Below are 23,364 nucleotides of genomic sequence, written 5' to 3' on the forward strand. Positions count from 1 at the left end.
CCACCTCTTCCTGTCGGTGTCAGAAAGGCAACTTCACCATATTTAGCTGGCTTGCCGAAGCCTTGCAGAGTTGATCTGTCAACCAGACTGGAGATCGTGACACTTATCGGCGCATACATCGCGCTGTTGACAGCTTTACTTTTGGCAGCTGAACGCATACTACGGAGGACGACGTCGTGGGTGTACGGCCCTCGGGAGAAGGGCCCGTATCAGCAGCTGTTTTTAACGCAGGAAAAGTAGCCGTCGTCTGACAGAATTCCAACTCTCCGACAGCCTAGCTAGTCAGCTAGCTAATTAGGGTTGCTTTCCCGACATTAGCTTTGCTGTAGATACGAATTTATGACGTCTCTTTTAATGATCAGATATCGGTAGGGATTCATTTGGACTCCGTGACCCCGCTGTGATGATATCCTGACAGCTCCTCAAACCACTGTCCCCCCCCCCCCCACCCCACTCGAGCCTGGCTAGTGAGTTAACTTGGCTAACTAGCAGGTTTTCACTGCCACAGCGCCGCGTTGAGCAGCCAGCAGCTTTCGCCGTGGCAGTGAAATCCGATTGGATACGTTGACCGAGTGCAAACGGCGGTTTGTGGAGACTCTGAAGACCCTCGGCCGGCGAAGTGACCGTGCCGGAGGCCCCCCCCCCTCCTTTGACAGGACACAGAGAGACCAGGACCCTCGGCCACTCAGCGCTGCAGAGGCGGTGCACAGCCGAAGGAGACACCGGATTGAACGGAGGAAGAGTCCCAAACGTTTGACAACTGTGATCCGGGAAGTGAACCGGGCATTGACCTCATGAATGGAAATCGGAACTACAGGTAATTTATTCTGTCCTTACTGATTCGTTTGGTGCTTCACGGTAGTCGTAGGAGTCGCGTTTCCTGAGAAACGTAATATTATTAGCTAGCGTCGGTGAAATGAAACATCGGGATGTGGGGCTTTCTTCAGCCGAAGGCGTTTAACCGTAACCAGGGAGTTTTTCTTTTTGTCCGCCCTGCAGTTAATTTGCCTAAACATGCGTCACAGTTGAAATGGTTTCATTGAAAATCGCCAGTCATACCAGGCTGTATTCACAGGTTAAATACTGACCTGTCCATAACACAGCTCTGCCGGGTGATGAGGAGAGATCTCAGCGCAAACTCATCAGTCAGATGTGGGGACAGCTGCTGAAGATGAGTCTCTGCATTATAGAAGACTTCAAATCCAGTGTGGCTTGTGGCAGAGGGTGAACTCTGGCCTGGCCTTCCACCCCCCGGTCTTGGTCAACAACTGACCCCAAACTGACCTCGGCATATTTTAGGAGCGGCATCCTCTTCTTGCATCTACGATCTAAAAGATGTGCTTTGTCATGCCCCATATTTGTGTATACTAAAACATTTTTAACCTTTCCTAATGAGGGAGTTGCCAAACTTCAGTTATGGCTGTTGAGTCAGAGATAATTGTTTTAAATTGGCCTTAAAGACTAGAAAACTGTGTTATAACACATTTTTATCTGTGACCTTATGTAACATTGCACACTTTTGAATGTCGCCGGAGATGCATGCTGTCACCTGGCTGCATCCAGGCTCTTTCTCTTGGTCTTAGTGGCAGTTAAACTGTCTGAACCACCTGGCCTTTGTCTCATCTGTAACGGAAGCTTTCCACTTATGTGACCATAAACTGAATGCTAGGTACTCTTGATCAGCCACTGACACATGATACAGCAGTTGGTTCACTGCCCACCTCCTCCTCTTCAGAGGAGATCCCTCTCTGCTGCCTAATGTCTCATTATCATCTCAGCTCCTCTCAGGTGGGACACTTCCCAGCATTGCTAGTAGAAGGGACCACAAGGTGTTTTCCTAGTAACCGAGCACCTACAGTAGAGTAAAACGTGTATGCACAGTGTGCCCTTTGAACTAGAATAAACTTGGCGTGTTCTCACAGGCCAAATGACTAGCTTGTTATCTCCCAGTTAAACAGGATGTTTAATCTGCCTCTTCCCCAAAAGAAGAAAAGTTAGCCGATTTGCAATTTCATGCAGAGCATACTGCTAGCCAGCCTAACATTAAGTGCATTAAAGAGCGTGCTTCATGCTTTCACTTTGGAAAGCATTAATGCATTAATACAAACAAATAAACAGAGGTAGTTTTAATGTGCAGGTTTGAGGCTTCAGGGTATTAATATTATTGGTCTTCATACTGGTTCACAATCCCATATCACTGACGGCTGCAGTCAGCTCTGTCTGGGTGAATAATTGAAAGAGGGTCTTCCGTCAGTCAGTTAGTCAGTGGCTTGGAGAGTGGTGTGAAAATGCAAATGGATTGCCTGCTGAATTAGAAACTGACAGCGACTCTTCTCTCCAGAACTGGTCTGAGCAGCAGCTTATGTGGTAAGGAAATCATGGCTCTGGAGAGCTTAGCACCAAGGGTGTAATGAGTAGAAGGCTTTTGAGTTTTAAATAAATCAAATCCATTTTGATGTGTTAACTCCACAGCGTGTCCCCAAACACTTTCTCACTTGTTATTGAAGTAATATTACATTATGGCTGAGTTTTTAAGCCAGAACTAGTGATAATGTTCAAATCACGGGCACAGTTATATAGGACTCGTATTTAAAGTAATCTGTATTCTTTTGACACGCAGAACGCAGAGATTTGAAGGTTTCAGTGGCACTGGGGGTGTGACACATCTGAAACCGAGACATCAAACCGCAACACCAACATCTTCCCGTACTATGATATCCATGTGGAGCTGTTAATACCTAGCTCAGATGTTTCACAGATTATATTTAAAATGCATCAGTATGATGGAGGTTTTTCTTGTGTGGCGCTATACAAGAGAGCCTTTAAATAAGCGGTGGGTATTTTGGGAAATACGTTGCTTTAGTGCTGTGATTTGTTGTGCACCCTCTTGTTTGTTCTCCAGTCATCAATCTCTCACGTAACTGTTGGCACAGAAGGAAATAATCACATCAAACACATTGCTTTGCACCTAAATTTTGCTCGCAGCAAATTGAAAATAGCAGTTCAGTCTGCTTCAAATGGGATTAATATATTAAAAAAACAACAACAAAATCCGCAAATATGACACCTGTCACTTCCAGCCGTCATCTTTCTTCTCATGCTTAATGCTAGATCAACTTCTATGAAGGTAGCATTAACCTGATCTCAGTAATTTCCACTGTGTTGCTGATTTTTAACAACATTATGTAGTGTGTAGTAGTATCCTAGTCAGGAGGGATGCTGAAAGAAGGAAAAAGGGTGTGGAAGAGTGAGGTGAAAGTCAAGATGAAAAGAGGAAGACCACAACGACAGCTCATGTGGTGAAAGAGGGTGAGGGGGAGATGTAGGCAGATGATCCGCTCTGGTGTCCCGTAAAGGGAACAGCTGAGAAAAAGGCTGTCCAGCTGTTTGGTCTGTTTACCTGCATTAGCCAGTGTGATCCAACTTGACGGTTCCCCAGATTTATTCTGACCCTTCTCTAGAGAAAGAAATATTAATTAATCTTATGAAGTACATGGACCGGTTGTTATATAGCCCTTTTTTCTTTTTTTTCTACTGGAGCACTCAGAACAACATACCTCATTCACCCATTCACACTCGGGATCAGGTCAGTATCTTGTCCAAGGATACTTAGGCACGCAGACTGGAGCAGCCAGGGATTGAACCACCAACCTTCCAATTAGTGGATGACTTCTCAACCTCCTGAGCTACATGCCAGAATTTGCACAGTAAACTCATCAATTTGTGGAATTCGGTGCCAGCTGCATCAGAAATTTAAAAAGCAACTCTCTGGCTATAAACTTGGAAATGTTGACGCTCTCAAATAGATCTCCAAAGCCTACGTTAGTTTCTCTGTGAGATTAAAACATTTGTTTGCAAATAAACATAACCTGCTTCTGACTGTAAAACATTTTATGAGGAAATGCAGAAAACTCTGAATCTTTCTAACCTTTGTATTATTATAAAAGTAATGGCCTTTATTGTGTAGGGGCTGATCAGGCTCAGCGGAGTGCATTAACGACGCCCATTCAGGAAAACCCCTCATATGAAGGTGTTACAGCTCGAGGAGAGCAAAATGATTAAGTCTGTCATTCTGAAAATCCTAAAGACTTGTTGCTCATAGGGCTGCTCGCTTATGGGGGGAAATTATCTCAAGAAGAAACTTGCGTTCAATGAAATGAATTACCTTTAAGTCAAGTGAAAAACTAAAGAAATAGATCTTCGTGGACTGAAGTAATCCTGCCACAAAAATAGCAGATAGTCTTTATGAAAAGGTCAAAACTACAGGGGGGGAAAGATGTGCTGAATAGGAAATCAAGAGAGTTACTGCCCTGCAAAATAGAGCATGGTAATGGGTTTATCTTGGTTTTCTCACTTTAATAACTGCAAAAGTAGAGTTTGAAATTAAAGATTGATTCCTTGAACAGCTTTAGTGGAAACAACTGTATATATAAACATACTGGGCATATTGAAAGATTTACTGGAAGACAATGAGACGGCACGTACAGTACAGCAGGGGGGGCTCCCCCACCTTCCAGCTGACACACTACACCGAGTAAGCAGGTGGGATTTGAGCTGGCTGGAGATGAGTCAGCTTCACATGAAAGGCATCCTTGGAAGTGGGTTTTACTGTCCATTAACACATTAATGGGACATGAACTAGTTTAATGAAGAACGACTCTGGAAAATGAGTGTTTGTTTGTCGCACCACCGTCTTGCTTTTGTTCTCTTCGTTTCGTTCCCCACTTGTTTTTCTCACACTCGTGCGTTTGTTTCCCGCTCTTTTTCTTTTCTTTTTTTCTTTAAGTTCACACAGTTACCACCCCCATTCCCTCCCGGGTTACTGCTTCTGTATCCTTCTCTGTGCCCCAGTGGGAAACTCTGCCTTCCCTGTCATTCTCCTTGTACGTTGATTCTCTGTGGATTTTCAGCAGACAGTGGGGTCGGCTTTGAGGGAGGGCTTAGTACTTGATTTGCAGTCTCTCCTCATAATGCTCAGTTCATTCAAGCAGCCTGCTGACAATAGGCAGTCCCCGTCTAAAACCCCAGCCACCCATAATGTTAACATTGGTATATTGTTGCTGGTTTCTATGGAGAATGCAATTTAGCATTGCTTTTTAGTTGTTTTGTAGGGAGTTTTTTTTTCTGTTGTTGTTGTTGTTGTTGTTTTATTGACCAAAGCTTCCTAAAAACATCTTTCTTTATTTTAAACAGAATATAATCTCTTAATGTAATATGGAAATGGTAAGTGTTGGCTGTTGTTGGAACATTTTAACGGAGTTGAGCGTCGCCACCGCTGCTGTCTTGGTTACAGAAAATAGATGCGACGAGGAGGCTTAGATCTGACTGTTAAAAGATTTATAAAATAGGTTTAATTTGACTGAGACCATAAACTCAGGAGGAAAATGTTTAGAGGTCAATGCAAATGACTTTTTTTCCATGTGCTTCTACAGGACAGAAGGTCTTTTTGTAGCCATAGCTGTTTCCATCTGGTGGCATTCAGATAAAACACTGGTTTAAGGCACTTCTGCTTCATTTTTGCGACCCGGAAGCTAGGTCTGTTTTTGGTCTGTTCATTCCTCAACTGAGGAGAATAAAGGTTGCTGTACTCTTGCCTTTTATTGTTGCGTTTCCCAAAATAAAATCTGATAAATAAGCTATCAGAACCATTTTAACATCATCCCTTAAATGCTGTGGTCCTCTTATTTTCATTGAAAAAGTGTTAGTCATGTGTTGCAGTAGTATACTGGGCGGCAACTCTGTATGACACATGTTTTGGGCTTGCAGCTAGTGGGTGTGCATTTTGTGAAAAGCTAGAGGTCTGTGATGTGTCACCTTGCCCTCTTTTCCACCTCCACCTTCCCCCCTCCCCCCCCCCCCCCCCCCCTTCCTGAGATCTGTTTTTGGGGGGAGCTCTAAGGGTCTCATTTTTCTTTGGGGGGGTGATATGGAGAGGAAGAAGGGGGCGGGTGGTGACTGAGATAGGGAAATGTGTCTGTGTGCTTTGTTTTTGAGCTCACTGGAGAAAAAACAGAAGTATATTGGTTAATCAGTTCCAGCAGACTATCTTCATTATTATTCCATTCGGCATTGACAAGACAGCTGTCAATAGGCAGTCACGTAAGGTAGAGGTGCATTTGTTTGGAAAAGAGGAGGTTGATTTAAATGCTTCTCAGGTGATGTAATGACAGAATAATTCAGCAGAACCAGAGGGAGTCATTTAAGAGGCCAGTGATTCCCTTCATTTCTACCTTCTGCTGATATGTTAGAGGACTACATCAATTTTTCAGTACGATCAGAAGTCAGTCATTTCTGATTGTTGGCCTTTGGCCTCAGACATGTATTTAGTAGATCTAAAACGTTAAGCTGAAGACTTTAAACAGCCATTTTGAACTCTCTTTGTATAAATGTGGGAAATTAGACTAAAGGAAAAGCGTACATGGCCAGAGGCTAAACGATACGTTGATGCTTATTTCATTTGTCTCGGTTGTATCAAGGTGTTAACTGTGTAAATAATTCAAAACCTTTAGCTCTAATTATATTAACTATTATTTATTAAAGTCCAGTTTTAAAACAAACTTTTAATGTAAGCCGGTTCTTATTAACACTTTAACACAACATCAAGTGTTGCTCTGTTTCGGTTGTAGTTAAGCTATTAGATTGCTCCATCCACTTTTCCACTCAGCCTGGACTAGTAGAACGGAAAGCCCCATTTAGCCTGCCTGAATAAATTCTCCCGGTCATTTTAACACAGCTAGGACTTTTTGTGTGTAAGTACACACATCTATCTACATATGAATAAATGTATGTATAAAATATGCATAAGCTGAGTCAGTAAGACGGCCTAATGCCAGTGAGTCAGAAGAATTTTCTCATAATAAATGATTCCTGAGGGGTGAGGGGTACTTTACCCTGACCTCTTCTTGGAACAAAACCAGTTGTTACAGTTTTGAAGGTACATTTTTAATTGTTGCTTAATAATTTTGGGCCTTCGTGTTTATGTATTGATTTTTTTTAGTTTTCCCCCTCTCTTTCAGTTTCATAGTTGGTGAATGTTATCAGTCTGTGACCTTTCTGAACACCAGCCAGGCCAGTTTGGCACGGAAACTCTTTCTCTGCACATACTTGGTATGCAAATTATGTAGTTTGGTATTTTCTTGCTGATTTTTCTTGGAAAAAATGCGTCACGTAGATGGCAGCATATGTTACCCTAAAACCTGTACATCTTGATATTCTGGAGGGAAACCTTCAGTCTTGGCATTCACGTGGACGTTACTTTGGCACATAACACCCAACTAAACACTGTTGCACACTCTTACCAACAAGGCATTGGCACCCACTCTCCCTTCAAATTCTCGAGATCCCAATTTAATTGAGTTTCCCCGAGTTTAGCTTGAACAAACTTGAGCTACATCCACCAACAATGTCCCAGCCACCACAGAATACAGTATCTCTTGAGGTCAAAGCTGTTTTGAAGATACAAGAGGAACCGTTACTATGTTAGGGAAGTGGCTTAAACGCGGTTGGTTGGTGTACATTGTTCAGCGTTAATTGTGAATTCACAGTTATCCACGTGAACCTCCTGATCTCCTTGTCTTTCTTTGTTGAGCTTTCAGGCACAGGGAGAAAATTCAGGCTCCACAAAGAAATGCCTGGAGATCTGGTAGAGCAGGTCATTCACTGATCAGGCGGTTGGTGGTTCAATCCCTGGCTTACTTGCCCTTCTAGTTTGCAATTCAAAGTGTTCTTAGGTAAGATACGCAATGCCCAGTGCATCCACTGAAGTGTGAGCACGTTCTTGATGGTTACATTTTATTTTTATTTATTTATTTTTTAAGAGCACTGTATTTATGTGTGAATTGATGAACATAACATGTATTGGCTTTAATGCTTGGAGTAGAAAAGTGCTATGTAAGTGCTGGTCTATTTAGCCTTTTACTCTGACTTCCAAAACATGCATGGTAGCTTATTCTAAATTAGTTGTCAGCTTGAATGCAAGGTGGATTGAGCACTTAAGTGCAGTGTGAATCTCTGCGAAAAGGCAAAATGTGGCTTGTAGTGTAACCTGGTCAGATTAGAAAAGCTCTGGATAAACTCCAGTCGCTTCATTTTATTCCTCCACACAGTCAGGCTCGTAAACTGTGCACTGATAATGAACTGGATGGTCTCATTCCTCTTTTACCTGGAAGATTTTGCGTCCGTGATTTCCAGAAAAAAACCCTCAGATTTTATTACTGACTGTTTGCAGAGGAAGTGATGTGTCTGGAGTATATTTGTGTATGGTTTGTTCTTTGCAAGTTTGAATTTTAATCTGCATTTGTGAATGCGAGGGTGTACCTTGCCTTTCACCTGTGACAGCTTGAATAGGCTCCAGCACTCCAATGATCCTGAATTGGATAAGCAGAAGAAGATGGATGGATTGAGTGATTTTTTAAAAAAAAAAAAAAAAAAAAAAAAAAAAAAGTTGGTAGTAATGATTGAAATCCATTGCATTCTTGTAATAATTACTTTAATTAATAAATTACTTTAACATCCACTCTTTAGCTCACGTTCTGCTTCAGTTTGTTCTCGTGTCTGATCAGGGACTCGTCAGCCTGTCAGTATGTGGCATCTTGTTGGTGTCTATCCGTGGTAGAGAGTGGCAGCGACTCCCTTGGGTGCCAAATGCAACACTCTTGAGATTGATGAGGGTGGAAGAAGAAGGGAGGAGTCTGGCTGTGAATGGTGTGCATCAATCCTTGCTGTCAGTCTTTCTGCGTATGTCTGAGTGTGTGTGTTTGTGTGTGTGTTTCTAGGATCTGGGTGTTGGGACTGACGCCATTGTGCCTGGCCACGGAGCACTCTCCCTGTTCCCACAGCGCTGGCCTCTCCGGATTAGAAACACAACAGCTGTATTGTTTGTGTGTGTGTGTGTGTGTGTGTGTGTGTGTGTGTGTTGGTGTGTGGACATGTGCACTCGTTAGTAGCGTGGACGTTTGTGTACTGGGGGATGTGGCTGAGGGAGTTAGCAAGGACTGGATGTCAGCCGAGCTTCTCACCAGCTAGTTATTCTGGCTCTGAGCCCACTGTGTACAGTGTGACTGTGTGGTGTTGCAAAGCAGCGGAGTGAAATGAGTTCACATTGCTGAGATGTTTCTTGAAAATATTCATACTCTAAGAAAGGCATCTCAATTATTGGTTTGTGATATAATGTTTACTTGTATCTTATTCCATGTGCACCACTGCAGAGCAGTGTGGCACTGATGGCTCAGTAGGGTTGTTTACAATTAATAAAACCAAATATCTTCACTTGTCTTTGCCAAAGGTTTTCTAGTAATACAAAGAAGCCACTAAGGCATCTAATTTAATATCAATGACTGCGTGTGGATTCTTATTTATTTCATCATGATGTGACGATGTAAAAGGAGGCAGAAGTGCTTTTGCGTGAGCTGAGTTGGGAACAAATTAAACACGTTCAGAGAAATGCTCACTGTAATCTTTAATAAGCTCTTAAATAGGTCTAAATTCAGAGGAAATGGAACCAAAAAAACCAGGTTTAATCTTGATTAGTCGATCTGTGTTAATTGGAAGATTAGCTTAAGTTGTAGCAACATTTCACATAAGCCAATTTTACACATGAACCCCACATAATGTTGGCAGAATCGGTTTAAGCAATCGTCCTGTTTTCTTCACTCTCATGTAAAACAAACATGGAAATTGTCACTGTGACCAAGATTCAGTGTTCGACGTGACTACACATTACAAGTGCCACATAGTGCTAAAGTGAAGATGTTAAAGAAGTATGAATGAGAAACTGTTAAAACTATTTAAAACATGATAATGATAAACGATAAAGACGTCTGAATGCAGCGTGCTTTACATGCAAGAGATGAATTGTGTTGCAGAATGTCTGGTGTGCAAAGAAATGAAAAATAAAGCAAATGTTCTTTGAAAGCTTAAACTGTCAAGATTCACAGCTGTCTTTGGAACTTATTATATTTAAACATGGTGTAAATTGTGGATGACACATTTGTTAATGTTAATCTTTCAAAACAATATTTAAAAACTTATGTCATTGAAGAAATCTGCTATCAGTGAAACTACGGTAGATTAATTCAGGTTCTGAATTTTTCAAGCACAGAAAAAATGGAAATGGTCATTTGTCATTGAGCCTGTTGCTAACAGAAAATGCTACTTCGATGTGGGACGGACTGTCATTTGTTAGGTGTTTGGTTTTCACTTTGAAAAGCCTTGTATTACTTTTTACCCTCCCAGCCGTTGCAGGCTGATGGGGTATTGGCGTCACTGTGCTGGGTGGGCAAGCGACGTGGCCACTGAAGTTTGTGACTGTGATAACTTGAACAAGGTGATGCGGCAGTTTCAAATTGATACTATGGGTATATCTATTAGGATGTTGAGAGGTAGCACTGGTGGCCACTAGTATTTCTCTTAAATGTGGAGATGCCTAACATCTCAGCCCTGTCTCTGGCCCCTCATCCCAAATAGGTCGCAGCGAATGGCTGCTACTCCGTGAGCCTGGTTCAGCCAGAGGTTTCTCTCTGCTAAAAGGCAGTTGTTGTTTTTTTTTTTTCTTGCCACTGTCGCCAAGTGCTTGCTCATAGGGGGTCATCTTGGGGTTTTCACTTTATCATTGTAACGTCTTTACCTTACGATATAAGTGCCTTGAGGCAACTATTGTGATTTGCCGCTACATAAATAAAATTGTATTATGGAGCTTTGTAAGATTTGGCAACATTTTAGAACCTCTTAAATGGCAGTCCATCCATTTTCTTCTGTTTGTCTAATTCAGGGTTGCAGTTGGGCCGGAGCCTATGCCTGTCATAGGGCAAGAGGTAGATTGGTGACCTGTCCAGGTTATAATCTGTCACTCTCACATTCACACCTAGAGCCAATTTAGTGTTGCTAAGAATAACCTGACATGCATGACTGTGGGAGGAAGCCATAGTACCCACAGAGAACCCTCGCAGAAGCACGGCGAAACTCTGCACACAAAGGCTCCAGTTGATTTGAATCCAGGTTTGTTACCCAGACGAAGCCATGTTAGCGAGAAAAAATACAAATAAATCCAGTCTTTAGCACACTCATTGTCTTAAATAACTGCCCTAAAATTAAAACAAATAACTGATCCCAGGGCTTAAAAACCTTTTTTTTTTTTTTTTTTCCTTTTTTTTTTTTTTTTCTCAACCAAAAAAATTAAATACATGAATGAACGTAGATTCTTATTTCTTTGACTTTTTGCCCTCTTTTACTTTGCACATTACAGCCTGGGGGAAAACATACTTATAGATTACATCTACTCTCTTCTGTTTAAGACGTCCTTCCTGTAATTACCTAAAAGTGCACAGTGCACAAATACACATGCAGCGTGGTATTTTTCAACTTGCGGAGGTTTCCTCGAACGCTTACAGATGCTGAGTCTACAAAGACTTGGTAACCGTTTTGATGTACACGTCTGTGGTTCAGATTTCACTGTTTGTAAAGGCAAACTGTAACAGGCGCTCCGCCAGCAGTCGAAGACTTTAATGCCCTCTGCATATTTTGATTATCATTTCGTGTTTTTTCCTCTATAGATGTTACTGTAAATTAGTGTATCACGCTTGCGTGTTGTGGGTTGTACAGCTTCCCACACACCTAGCAAGCCCCAAGTGTCCCCAAGGTTTGATTGTCAAGGTCTGAGTCATCGTATAAAAATATCAGTACTTAGTTGTCATGAACGTCTTGCTGAGAGTTACCTCTAAATCTTTTATACTGGTACTGTGGTTTTTAAATTTTTTTTATAACAAAGCGTGAGATTTGTACTGCTCTCACGGTCACTCCACCACCATCTTCAGTTAAACTTTCCTCTCAGGCCTTCTTGTTCCTGCTTTTGTCGATAACTCCGTTTGTTATGTCTGTCTGTGGAGGGAACTGAGATGCAGTTTTCAGGAGAGAAAGATGCAGGGAGAGATACTTGGCCTGTTGCTGAATGATCGGGGTCAGGGTGGCTATTTGGAAAATGCTGTAAAAACACATCTGTGTGCCATGCTTGGTAAATTTTCAGCATCACAGCATGGTGCCTGCCATGCGCGTAATGTTGTGAGGTCCCATCTATGTTCACAGCAAGCAGTAATCGCTGCAAATGCATACTTTGGCAGGTTTTATTCATCTGCAGAAATCTAAGTAGATTATATAAAAGGAAAAAATCTTTTGGTTTCTTTTTGCTGTGCACAAGAAGTTTGGGGCTTAAGGAAACTTAAGTTTTTTGAATTGTTTCTGTGGAGATTTTCACTTTGCATGCACCATTACATGATCTCAAAACATTTGCAAAAGTGACAGACTCGCCCATAATCGCGATTCACAGGAAGCTAAAGAATGCAGAGGCCGTCTAGCCAAATACCACAGTGATGGGACCGGTGTTTTGATTACAGCGGCACAACTTGTTTCGATGCCACGACGGCATGACTGCAGGAGGCAGGTTGATGGGACGTTTAGCTTCAAAGAACTAAACGTTTGTTTCAGGAAGACGTGACATTTGTGCGAAATGCCAGAAATGGTAACTAATTGTGTAACGTGGGAAATATAAGGCCCTTCTTTCAGCATGCCGGTGCAAAACCACAGCTACAAATTACTGTACATCCGTGTGTGGTTTTCATATCGAAACAAAAGTAAGTGGTAGGGGTGTGTGTCTGTGTGTGCAATGCCACAGCTTGTTGCTCTGTGGTATGCCTTTTTTTTGTTTTTGTTTCTTCGTTTCTTTTTTCTTTCTTTTTTCTTTTATTCACTGCAAGACCCCATCATTGCTCCTGTAATTCACTCACTGCATAATCCAGGAACAGGATGCTCAAGTATGTGTTTCTGTGCCTGTGGTGGCTCTGTGACTCACACTGAATGGAAGTCAGAGGTAGATGAAAGCTAGAAAAAGCCAACTCTGCCTACTATAATCCTACCACTCCCTGCCACCCCTCTAATACTTCCCAACCTCACTGGGACCGTAACAAAAAAGAAGCGTTCTTATTAATGAAGAGCTTCTGGAAGTTTGTATCAAGGACTGGAATTTGTGGAATTGGCACACACCTTTTCTTGCTTTCATTCAGACTGATCAGCATGTCTTCCTCCTCTTTTCTGTTTCGCCTGTGTGTCTCAAATCAGGCTTACCTCACAAGTTTCACTAAGGGGCCCAAGGGAATTACCATTACAAAGTACGTGTGCACATAGTTTTGTGTGGGAGAGACGACCACGACAGGAATTCCAGACTTCTCTTTTTCAGCATTTTACCCCAGCAGCGATTTCAAACAAGTGGCCTTTACCCTCCATCAACCCTGTTAGCCTTCACTCCAGAGCCCACCAGGGGAGCAACTGAAAAATTGAGCAGGGCAGAGAGCACCAGCTTCCAAAGCCCGACTGTAAATAAACAAGCTCACGTTGTCTGCTGATTCGTCACAGAAGGTTTCTGTTTCTGTTGTGGAGAGGTTTTTATGAACTTCCCTTCAGCTGGGCCCTCAACCCCAGTATCACCCACAGATGTCAGAAATGTGCAATGAATCACAAACGTAATATGACTCATGTTTCAGTGACACATTGGGGGAAGAGCCCCAGGCATTGAAAACTGAAAAAAGTGGTTGTGAAGAGGCATGCATAAAGCGAGTCTCTCTGGAGTTTTTGTGTAAAAGTGTCTCTTGTATAACAATATCCTAGTGAACTGTGGCATTATAAGTTGAATCCAAACAGTGCATTGGCACATCAGCATAATCGTTTGGGCCGTGTGAAGGCAAGCCTCAGCAGAGCCAGAAATAGCCCTGACATGAGCGTGGTGCATTAAGTTGAACAGAACGCTCCGTTTCTGGATCAAAGTGACTCATATCAAAGACATCTCATGGTCTTGGTGTTGGTGTGCGCATGTTCTCTTAAGACCAAATGTGTGATCTGTGTCGCACACAGGTCAACTGCCCAACACGTGTTTTTCGTTCTCTTAGTGCTACACAACTAGCCTTCATTAATATTGCGCGGTGCTGTTGTAGTTCCAGGAGAAAGTTGAATCATTGTTTTTTCCTGCTCCTCCTTGAGTTGGCAGATCCTGTTAAAAGTCATCTGAAATGTGACGACAGTCATGTCGGAGGGATGTGAAGTCACAACATTGAGTTTGTTTATTTTCTTTTTCTTCGCGGTCTTTCTGTTGTTTGTTGTTATTTGGATGAGAGATTTCTTATGATAGAAGCTGTTGTCTTGCATCATTGAATATGTTGGTCATCAAGAGTATTTCATCTGGTGACTCATGCACCTCCTCATTCAGATTCTGTATATAGTTAAAATGAGGCGGACACATGTTTCATTGTGAGTCGATGTGTCATGAAGCACATGTCAAAGAGCTTACATGTCTGTGGGTTTTTCTCACTCTTTTTTTTTTTTTTTAAAGTATGACAGTATTCAGTACACAGTCATTACTATTTCTTTACTAGATGTTTCCCTGCGTATCTGCATCATCTCTAGACTTTCCTCTGTATGCAGGATTAAGTTCTAAGTGTTAGATGTGGTTTCACTGAGTGTAGCATGTTTGTTTATTAAAAAACATAAAAGTACCTTTTAATTCATCGTGCATCTTCTTTCTTTCTTTCTTTTTTAAATGAATAAATAATTGCTTGTGTCAAAAATGAAACTCCAAGCAAATAATGTAATATCTTCTAAGGAGTATATTGCTAAATCTACCGTAATTGTCGGGCTATAAGCCGCTACTTTTTGCACAAGCTTTGAACCCTGCGGCTTTTAGTCAGGTGCGGCTTTTCTATGGATTGTCCATGATTTTTGTGATATCGTAAGACGATTTGTTTTGTCTGTTCCGCTGTTGTACGGCACTACGTTGCCTGGCGGAAGGATCGGGGTTCAAGAGTGGTATGTTAGTCACATGTCCGTCCGCCAGGCAACGTAGTGCCGTACGAAGTAGCGCGAAAAACAAACTTCAAAGTAGCGCTACGCATTCAGCGGGAGGCGTGGATGATGAGCGGAGATAAACTTGCGAAAAGCAAGTTATGCCCAACTCCACCGGTGGATTCTGACAGCGTGGAAAAGTGCGAAAACATCCACGATCACCAACGGATTTTGAAGGGCTGGACTGCTGCATGATGGAGAGGACACCGCCACGGCCCTTCTGAGGGTGTTCGACTCTGACTGACACTGACAACGAGGATTTCTTTGGTTTTGAAAGTGACAACGAAGGAGAGAAGAAGAGTGGATGACGAAGCCATCCTGAGCCTGTTCGTTTCCGACATTGGAGAAGAGGACTTTGGTGGTTTTAGTGCGCAGGAAGAAGAGAAAGATGGTGAATGACTGACTTTTCTTCTTGTTAAAGCCGTGTCACTACACCTGAGCCTAAAAGGTAGTCCGAATCTATTTTTCTGGTGTGCTGTAGGTTACTGTTATGTACTACATGTGCAAATATGTACCCATAACTTGTTTTTCAAAATATTAATAAAAGGGGTGTGTCTCCAAACAGCCATCTCTTTCCTGACAATTCCCTTTGTGCATATTCTCTTACATATGATAAGTCAACATTGAAACACCTGCGGCTTTTAGTCAGGTGCGGCTAATGTATGTACAAAACAGGATTTTCCCCTGATTTTAGCTTGTGCGGCTAATATTCAGGTGCGCTTTGTAGTCCGGGAAATACGGTAATCACCTTTTAGACTTTACTGAAGATAAACTAAAGGTCTGAAAATGCTAAAAGTTCCAGGATGTGTATCAACCTCACATCATCTTTTAATTTACCCCCCCTCAGGAGCCGTTGGGGCCCAGTCCCTGTTCTCCATGCCTCGGCGGCCTGGCTATGGCACCATGGGGAAGCCAATCAAGCTGCTGGCCAACTGCTTCCAGGTGGAGATCCCCAAGATGGATGTCTACCTCTACGAGGTGGACATCAAGCCTGACAAGTGCCCACGGCGAGTCAACAGGTAAGATTGATCCACTGGCTGCTTTCTGGAAAACCTCTCACATGCAATATTTACATTAGCTACATTTCTCGTTCTAATCCATCATGAAATATTGAGCAGCTTGAAGTGACCTAGCACTTGCCAGAGCGTACCTGAAGTTGTTGTACACAGAAGATATTGTTTGTGTTGTACAGGAGGGGCACGGGATGAAAGCAAAATCTAATGCTAGCTTTTTTAGCCTGGCTTATAGCTGCCAACTGCCGCTTCTGTCCAGTGGAGAGCTCACAGCACACAGTGTAAAGTTGTGCCTGTTACTTCTGTCGGCATGCACTTTTTACAAGAGACAGAACAACTGCAAATCCTTTGTGTTCATCTTGTGCAGGGAGGTGGTTGACTCTATGGTGCAGCACTTCAAGGTGACAATCTTTGGGGATCGCAGGCCAGTCTACGATGGAAAGAGGAGTTTGTACACAGCCAACCCACTGCCTGTGGCACCCACGGGGGTGAGCTGCAGAAAAGACACAGACACAAAGGAGACAAACGCTCCTTTTTCTTCAGTGCAAACTGAATGTACTCAGACACACAATCTCAGCTGCTCATTATCACCTTAAGTGAGAAACGATGCATCCCTGCGGTTGTTAAAGAACGTAGACGATGTTCAGAGCATCAATCTGTCTGCACTCCTTTTGTTTTGGCCCACAGGTGGACCTGGATGTCACTCTCCCAGGAGAGGGAGGGAAAGATCGGCCCTTCAAAGTTTCCATTAAGTTCGTGTCTCTCGTCAGCTGGCACATGCTCCACGAGGTGCTGACTGGCCGCAGCATGCCTGAACCCCTTGAGCTGGACAAGCCTATCAGCACCAACCCTGTACACGCAGTGGACGTAGTACTGCGAAACTTGCCCTCCATGAAGTGAGCTGCTTATTGCTGTCATGTTTTGTTTTTTGTTTTTTTCTTGAATGATTTCCTTATAATACCATGTAAGATAACTGGCAGATAAAGTTATGGAATGAACTTAAATTAGGAACGTTTTCATCCTTAATTTACTTTTACCTTCTGTACTTTCTTTAGCTTCATCTTCAGTCACCAAACACAGACATTGTAAAATCCAATCCCTGAGATACTCATAGCAAATACAATGTATTTATTTTGTCCTAGTAGCACTAATATCAGCACTCCGATCCCAGCGGAAATCAAACACGGCTGACACGGTCGCTCACAAGCACCTTACCACCTTTCATTCAGTATCGCTTCCCTAAGGCTCAGCAAAAGCACAGTTGAACACAATATTGCCAGAGCTGTAATGAAAACCTTTTTCAAAGCATTATTAAAAAGTGGTAATATCGACACCTTTCATTTAGCTGTGCTCACAGGTTCTGGCAGCCCGGTATTACATTGGCATTTTGACACATTGCAAATGTAGGATTTGCAAAGACGAATGAGACCTATATACAATACATAATGAGTCTTTTTGGACGGGTAATAGGAGGTTAATGGGTCCGGGCAATGTTACCACCCTCTCATCTCGCTGATGTACTTTCAGGCCATATTGAACAGCAGCTGAATGTGACTCCGCATAAATTCATATTAACCTACATTCTCAATTCAAGCTAATTTAACTTTTTCCTTCATCTTCAACACAGATTTCTTTTGCTCCTATTTGACCTTTTGTTTTTCAGGCATAGCCGTGAGATCATGGTATGCTAATCCATATGAGCCAAAAATTCAGGCTGCTCTAAATGCTCTGCTTTAGGACTCTTGATGATGTAATTGAGAGGGGATATCTTAATATTGCTATCTCAGGTACACAGCATTGGCCTCAGTCACTTACTTTTCTAATCTTCTGTTTGCAACTGTCAGCCAATCAGAAGAAAGCTGGCTTGATTAACAGGTGGCTTAAAGGGAGAATTGCTAAAACACCTCCTTACAGACACGGTCAGTCTGCATCAAGCTGCAGATTTATATACTGTTAGTCATATATAGAGCTACTCTACTAGAGCCCAGAAAAAAATTGTGGAGCTGGAAATGAGTATGATTGGGTTCCCTTTAATATCAAACTTATAATTCCCCGTTTTCTGCATCTAGGTACACTCCAGTGGGCCGATCCTTCTTCTCTGCTCCAGAAGGCTACGACCATCCTCTGGGAGGTGGGAGGGAAGTTTGGTTTGGTTTCCACCAATCTGTGCGCCCTGCCATGTGGAAGATGATGCTAAACATTGACGGTAGGAACAAAAACCCAGTGTTTTCCTTGCCATCATTTTTTTTTTTTTTTTTTTAATTCTTGACTCAAAAACAAAAGAGTAAAGTCCATATTCCTCATATTACTAAATATTGAAAAATGCCCAACACCCACAGCCTCTTCTTTGTAATTCAATTTTTGGTTGTTTACAGTCACAAATCAATTTTGCCGTTTCACTTTTGCAGCTGGGGAAGCTGGATTATAATATCAAGTCTCCATGTTACAGTTTTTATAGAGTTTTTGCACATGATCTTTCCACTTTTTATTTGAAGAAATGTAATGACTTTATTGGACAAAACTTTGACATGCTTCTTAATAGATGCATGTCAAACTTTATTTGTTTCAATAGCAATGATGGGGTCTGGCAGGCTCACTTCATGCTGTACTGAGGGCCTAATGTTTTCATGAATACCTTCTGTAGTCTAAAGAGAAACTTAGGCCACGTTCACACTGCAGGCGAAAGCGCATCAAATCCGACTTTTTGGACCCTATGCGACCCATATCCGATCATGGTATGACCGTGTGAACCGCACAAATCTGATATTTTAAAATCCCATCTGAGTCACTTTAGTATGTGGTACTGAATCCGATACATATCTGATGTTTCAGAAAGCGACTGCTGTTTGAATGGTCATGTCGCATTAAATCCATCTTTTACGTCACTGACACAAGACAGACGCCAATTATCAGCGCCGGAGAAGACATCGTGAATGTTTCCTGGCCATCCAGTGTAGATGTTAGTGAAACTGTTGGGAAGACAACATTGGAGAAACGTTAACATTTTATTTGTACTGTATGATCTGCAGATTCTGACAGAAATCTGCAACTATCCTTTGAAGCACCGCTCCTCTCTAAAACTGCAATAAGGATCATTATTAGGCCATATGTAAATAACAAAATAACTTTATAACTTAAAGCAAAATTGGGAAATGTAAAGTCAGGAACAAGTCTTTATATTAAGGGCCATCAGTCAAACAATATTTTTTGGTCTGGTCTAAACAGAGTGCGTTGTGTGTGACGCCTTCTTTTGCGCATGCGGGCCGCTTTGAGGGTTCACACTAGAGCGCGTTTGCTGTCACATTTTATTTGTAGTGTGAACGAGCAGACAAAAACATCGGATTTGAGCATTAAGACCTGCAGTGTGAACATAGCCTTAAAGATGAGCTTTTTGCTCTTGTGTTGTCACGCAACCAACCTCGAAACTCCTGCTGTTTTATGTTCAGTCACCGGAAAACCGATTCGATTTGTTAGCGTCGAGTTAATTCTGTTGGCTAAATGTGGGTTGTTTGGAAATGAGTAGAACTGTTGAAAATCGAAATCAATAATTGGCTCTAGCTTGAGCTTCCTATCAGTAGAGAAACATAACACGAGACAATGCACTACAATTTCAATCTGTTGTTATTTGTGGAAAAATATGTGGCAGAGGGGATGGCAGAGAATGTGTCCTGCCATATGCACACCGCAGGAGGCTTGTGGAGATTGTGTCTGGCAGAGCTGCTGATAAGAGAGTGTGTGAGTGTGAGCGAGAGAGCGCCTAAGGAACACGGAGGAAAGTGGGTTCTTGGCTGGATGGGAACTGACTAGTTTGTTGCTGTGGAGACGGAGAGAAGCATGTATGTGTGTGCTTGTGCTGTTGTGCCTACATATATGAGACTAGTGGGTGTTTCTGGGGTCAGGAGGGTAGCTGTGTGGAGCGTTTCCTTGAGACAGCTTTTGTTTAGTTCTAAGTGCTTGAAGCCGCTGTCTCTTTTGGAGCATCTCTGCTGCTCTCTGATTTTTTTTGTCTTCTTTGGCCTCTTGTACAGAACACTTGGCCACCTGAAGTGTCTTGTCTGCTCTTCATCAGCAAACTAGAACTCCGACTCTTTGCAAACCATTCACATGCTGCATTGTATATTTGTAAAGCAAAGTAGTAAGCCTGCCTTAAATAGCCAAGCACGAAGGAAACTAACACTACCTCCCACAGTCTGCATTTTGTGCGTGTAAGTACTCTCAACAGCTACTTCATTAAGTACACCTATTCAATTGGTCTTTAATGTTAAAAATCTAATTGGCCAAATACATGTCAGCAACTACTTTAGTCGTGGTCAGAACGACCTGCTGCGGTTCAAAATGAGCATTAGAATAAGAAACAAATGTTATTTAAGTAACTTTGAGTGTAGTCTGACATCAATGGAGCATTTACAAACTGCTTCAAATCAAATGACTCAAATAGCTACTCTGTATGCAGAAGAGCACCTGTGAAGACACAACACATAGAATCTTAAAGTAGATGAGCTACAGCAGCAGAATTTTGACCCTACCCCATGAATGGAGGTAGGGTCAGAATTTGGTGAAAACAACATGAAGGAATGGATCTGTCCTGCCATAAATCCTTGGTTCAGGCTGCTGCAGGTGATGTAATCGTGTGGGGGATATTTTCTTGGACTACAGGAGTATTGATGCTGACCATGTCAATCACCACAGTATACTTCTGATGGCTGCTTCCAGCAGAATAGCATGCCATCTCACAAATCTCAGATCATCTCAAATTGGTCTCTTGAACATGACGATGAGTTCACGTATATCTCAATCCAATAGAGCAGTAGGAGATTCGCATCATGGATGTGGAACCAACGACTCGGCAGCAACTGTTTGATGCCATCATGTAAAAATGGACCACAATCACTGATGAATGTTTCCAGCACCTTGTTGAATCAGTGCTGTGAAGAATTAAGTCAGTTCTGAGGCAAAAAGAGGGTCCAACCTGATACAAGCAAAGTGTATTTAATGAAGTAGCCAGTGAGTGTAAATGAAATTATTTTAATTGCAGAGCAGTGAAATCTTTTTAAAAGTTTTCTTTTACTTCGGTGACTCAGACACTTCTGCGCATAGATAATGAAAACAGAATGCGTGGGAAGGTAAGCTAAGCGTCATAGATGTGCGTTTTTAGTGTTTTCAGAGACGATGTTGATGACAACGCATCACTAGATTACGTCTCAAGATTCTCATCCTCACCGCTGCACTTCTCCATCTCCCCGTGTCCATTTTTGGGTTCCCTTTGATCTGGCTTTTAGTTTTGTCATACCTGTTCTTTTTTTGTTTCCCCCTCTCTCTCATCTCACAGCTACTTTTATGTGCTTATACACAAGGTGCTAATGCAAGGTAGCCTCCACATCCCCTTCTGCATGAATCATGCTTCCTGCGCTGTGTGGTTACCATGCACATTTTGAATGAACATCAGGAATACACTTTGTTCCTTTTGGAGTCTTTGCTGTTATAGCTCAGCTGGTCTTTATATGGTGATTTTGGTCCTTTACTGTCAGGTTTTGACTTAAGCGTTTATTTATTTTTTATTCTTATCTCTACTTGAAAACAATTTCTTTGGGAAGTGCCGCGAGTGTCCCATTGGCACATACCTCCACTGCCTGCTAACCGTGCACTGAAAAGGCAGAAGTGTCACCACCTGTTCTACTCACGAAATTTGGTTTCCTGTGACTTCTTTCTCTTCATCAAATTGAAAGTGAATTTGAACGCTGGTGTCATTTTGTCACCTTAGAGGAAATTCGGTGCAGATGATGAGCTTTTCTTGACGTCATGAAACTTTCGAAATCGCTGTAAAAATGGTGGCTGTACTGGATGTTTTCCATGGGTGCACCAGAAGACGAACTTGAAAAGGGAAATTGGCAAAGAAAAAGAAAGTAATGCTAAATGTTCTTTCTGTTGATTGGACAGCCTTTTATTTTTTCTGATGTTGATTCCTGTCCAGTAATAAACAAAACATGATTTTTGACTGGATATAACTTTTTTCTCTTTCTCTCTCTTTCAGTTAGATATTGTTTGCAGTGCGTCATATTCATTTTTCTTTTTTTTTTTTTTTTGTTGTTGTTCCTAAATGACACTAGTTGGTTTTTTTTGTTTTTTTTTTGCCTTTGCAGTGTCTGCCACAGCCTTCTACAAAGCCCAGCCAGTGATCCAGTTCATGTGTGAAGTGCTGGATATTCACAACATCGACGAGCAGCCTCGGCCTCTCACAGACTCGCACAGGGTCAAATTCACCAAAGAAATCAAAGGTGACGAGTTGAGTTCAAATCGGATTAAACTGGGACTCCACGAATCACAGCTCTTCATACAAAAGCAAATACTTAATGGTAACACTTTGTATTATTCACCAGGTTTAAAGGTGGAGGTGACGCACTGTGGAACCATGCGGAGGAAGTACCGCGTCTGCAACGTGACCCGTCGACCTGCCAGCCATCAAACGTGAGTCAGCCTCTGGGGCGGGCAAGGGAATAGGAGCCACTGCGAACAGTGTGCGAGTGAGATGAAGGCAGGGGAAACCAGAGGATGTGTTCACCGAATCACTACCAAAGAAACCAGATAATGGCTGACTCATCCGACAACCATGCGCTCGATGTTAGTCATCCCTTCGTGAGGCAGCTGTGTGGCTGCAGTGTCGGGACTGAACTGCTCTCTGTGCCATGACTACAGTTTGATTATTTTTTTTAAAAGGGAAATTATCTCAGAAAGAGTGATTTGTCAGTTTAAGCCCGACAAAAACACATGTGGATCTAAGCTTGGTAGTTATTGCTTACTTCCCTAAGCCATTTCTTTCATCCTGAAACTGACAATAAACCAAATATCTATTTAAAAACAAATAAAAAAAATATGTTAAGACTTTTAGCAGTTGAATAGCTTTGCATTTGCAGAGGGATGACCTTCTGTCTGTCACTTGCACATTAAGCAAATTAATAGCGAAATAATGCGCGGGGCGCTTGACATAGCTCACATCAATTAACATTTGCATTGCTCTTGACAAAAACTCTCCTCTCTGCAGGTTCCCTCTGCAGCTGGAGAATGGGCAGACTGTAGAGCGTACTGTAGCCCAGTACTTCAGGGAGAAGTACAACCTGCAGCTCAAATATCCACATTTACCCTGTCTACAGGTGGGCCAGGAGCAAAAGCACACCTACCTGCCCCTAGAGGTGAGAGAAAAGAAGCTGCATTTCCACTCAGTTATGGGGGGGTCCGACAGTAACTATTAAATCAAGCATGATGGTCTGGTGGGCAGCTCCCAGAGCAGCTGAAGGAAAAAGCTCCGGTTTGCCCGGGGGGGAAGAAAAAAGGAAAGCCTCTTATTTGCTTTTGTTTCCTTGCAGGTGTGTAATATTGTAGCTGGTCAACGGTGCATCAAGAAGCTGACAGATAATCAGACCTCCACTATGATCAAAGCCACAGCTCGCTCTGCACCTGACAGACAGGAAGAGAT

General features: G+C 42.3%; 1 protein-coding gene across 4 annotated transcripts in view; it reads left to right on the forward strand.

Annotated features, from left to right (window-relative positions):
• Nucleotides 1-26: 26 nt before the first annotated feature.
• ago3a (argonaute RISC catalytic component 3a) overlaps nt 27-23,364 on the forward strand; it is a 40,268-nt gene continuing 16,930 nt past the window's right edge. For 2 of the 4 annotated variants that reach the window (XM_080897239.1, XM_080897240.1), the window contains exons 1-9: nt 27-817; nt 15,728-15,899; nt 16,261-16,381; nt 16,581-16,789; nt 17,963-18,099; nt 22,034-22,168; nt 22,271-22,358; nt 22,933-23,080; nt 23,255-23,364. The exon at nt 23,255-23,364 is cut by the window's right edge and continues 10 nt beyond it. In XM_080897239.1, coding sequence (XP_080753365.1) covers nt 799-817; nt 15,728-15,899; nt 16,261-16,381; nt 16,581-16,789; nt 17,963-18,099; nt 22,034-22,168; nt 22,271-22,358; nt 22,933-23,080; nt 23,255-23,364 — 1,139 coding nt within the window. In that variant the 5' untranslated portion in view covers nt 27-798. Of the gene's footprint in view, nt 818-15,727; nt 15,900-16,260; nt 16,382-16,580; nt 16,790-17,962; nt 18,100-22,033; nt 22,359-22,932; nt 23,081-23,254 lie in introns of all 4 variants that reach the window. The other 2 variants (XM_080897237.1, XM_080897238.1) reach the window with 1 other exon arrangement.

Source organism: Rhamphochromis sp. 'chilingali' (assembly GCF_963969265.1).
Source record: "Rhamphochromis sp. 'chilingali' genome assembly, chromosome: 11".
Lineage (NCBI taxonomy): Eukaryota > Metazoa > Chordata > Actinopteri > Cichliformes > Cichlidae > Rhamphochromis > Rhamphochromis sp. 'chilingali'.